The sequence below is a fragment of the Lactuca virosa genome, chromosome 7, assembly GCF_052849685.1.
Source record: "Lactuca virosa cultivar CGN04683 chromosome 7, Lactuca_virosa_CGN04683_v6, whole genome shotgun sequence".
Lineage (NCBI taxonomy): Eukaryota > Viridiplantae > Streptophyta > Magnoliopsida > Asterales > Asteraceae > Lactuca > Lactuca virosa.
Window position 1 is genome coordinate 72,386,526 of NC_136432.1, and position 1,112 is coordinate 72,387,637.

Consider the following 1,112-nt stretch of genomic DNA (forward strand, 5'->3'; position numbering starts at 1 on the left):
CACATGTTACTTTCCCACAAGGACCCCAAAATATATCATACCAAATATGTAGAATTTGCAAGTGATGTCCAGCTGATGCATCAGATTTTATACTAACGTGAGTTCGATGTCAGGAGTTCAAATCTTTGAATCTGTTAAATTTGCCTCTTGTAAAGTTTTGTGTGGAAATCCCCTTGGAGGCTGAGTTCAAATCTTTAAACCTGTTAATTATGCCCCATGTGTGAAAAGTTTTGTCTGGAAATCCTCTTGGAGGCTGTGTTTGCCCTGTAGAAAAGCTCGAACTCAGGTCACCATTGAAATATTGTGGCGAGGCTTCTGCTTAATCGTTTGCGGTTTCGAAAAAAAATATGTAGAATTTAAAATACTAAATAAATCATCTCATGAACAAATTCTCATCTCCACCGACGCAAACAAAACAGCGACTTTAAATTCACACAGAATCTCCCCAATTTGCTATGCACACACAGTTGGATACAACCCATAAACCCCACATCTCCTCTGCATACCCCATTCTGTACCTATACCACTAGAGATAGAGAGAGAGATAGGAAGAAGACAACTTTTGGAGAGAGAAAGGGGAAACAAAAGATCAAGAATCTTTCATACCCAGATGGAAGATTTCAGATCCAAATCCTACAATGCAAATGGTATGCAAATTCAGCCTTACAACAGGAATCTCCGAGATTTCAGATGTTACAGTACTTCTTATGCATCATCATCTTCTCACACCCAGATGGACAACAACACCAATCCAACTGCTGACAAGTTCAAGAAACATGCCAGCAAGTCAACGAATGGGTCAATGTCCAAAAGTTGGAGCTTTACTGACCCTGAATTGCAGAGGAAGAGAAGGGTTGCTACCTACAAGGCTTATACAGTGGAAGGAAAAGTCAAAGGGTCAATTAAAAAAAGCTTTAGGTGGATTAAAGATAAGTATTCACAGATGGTTTATGGTTTCAGATCATGACACAATCAAGTTTCTCTTCTGATACGTGGAAAACCCATGTTGGATCTTTGGTTTTTGATCATCTTTATGTATGATTTTGTGTTTTTATGGTGTTTTTGAGGATGGAGTTGTTAAATAATGAGAAAACATTTCATCTTTTTTTATT

General features: G+C 38.0%; 1 protein-coding gene across 1 annotated transcript; it reads left to right on the plus strand.

The window, feature by feature from the left end:
- The first annotated feature begins 400 nt into the window (after nt 1–400).
- LOC145125099 (uncharacterized) lies at nt 401–1,112 on the plus strand. Its single transcript, XM_079060589.1, has one exon. The coding sequence runs from the start codon at nt 611–613 to the stop codon at nt 965–967; it is 357 nt and encodes a 118-aa protein (XP_078916715.1). The 5' UTR covers nt 401–610; the 3' UTR covers nt 968–1,112.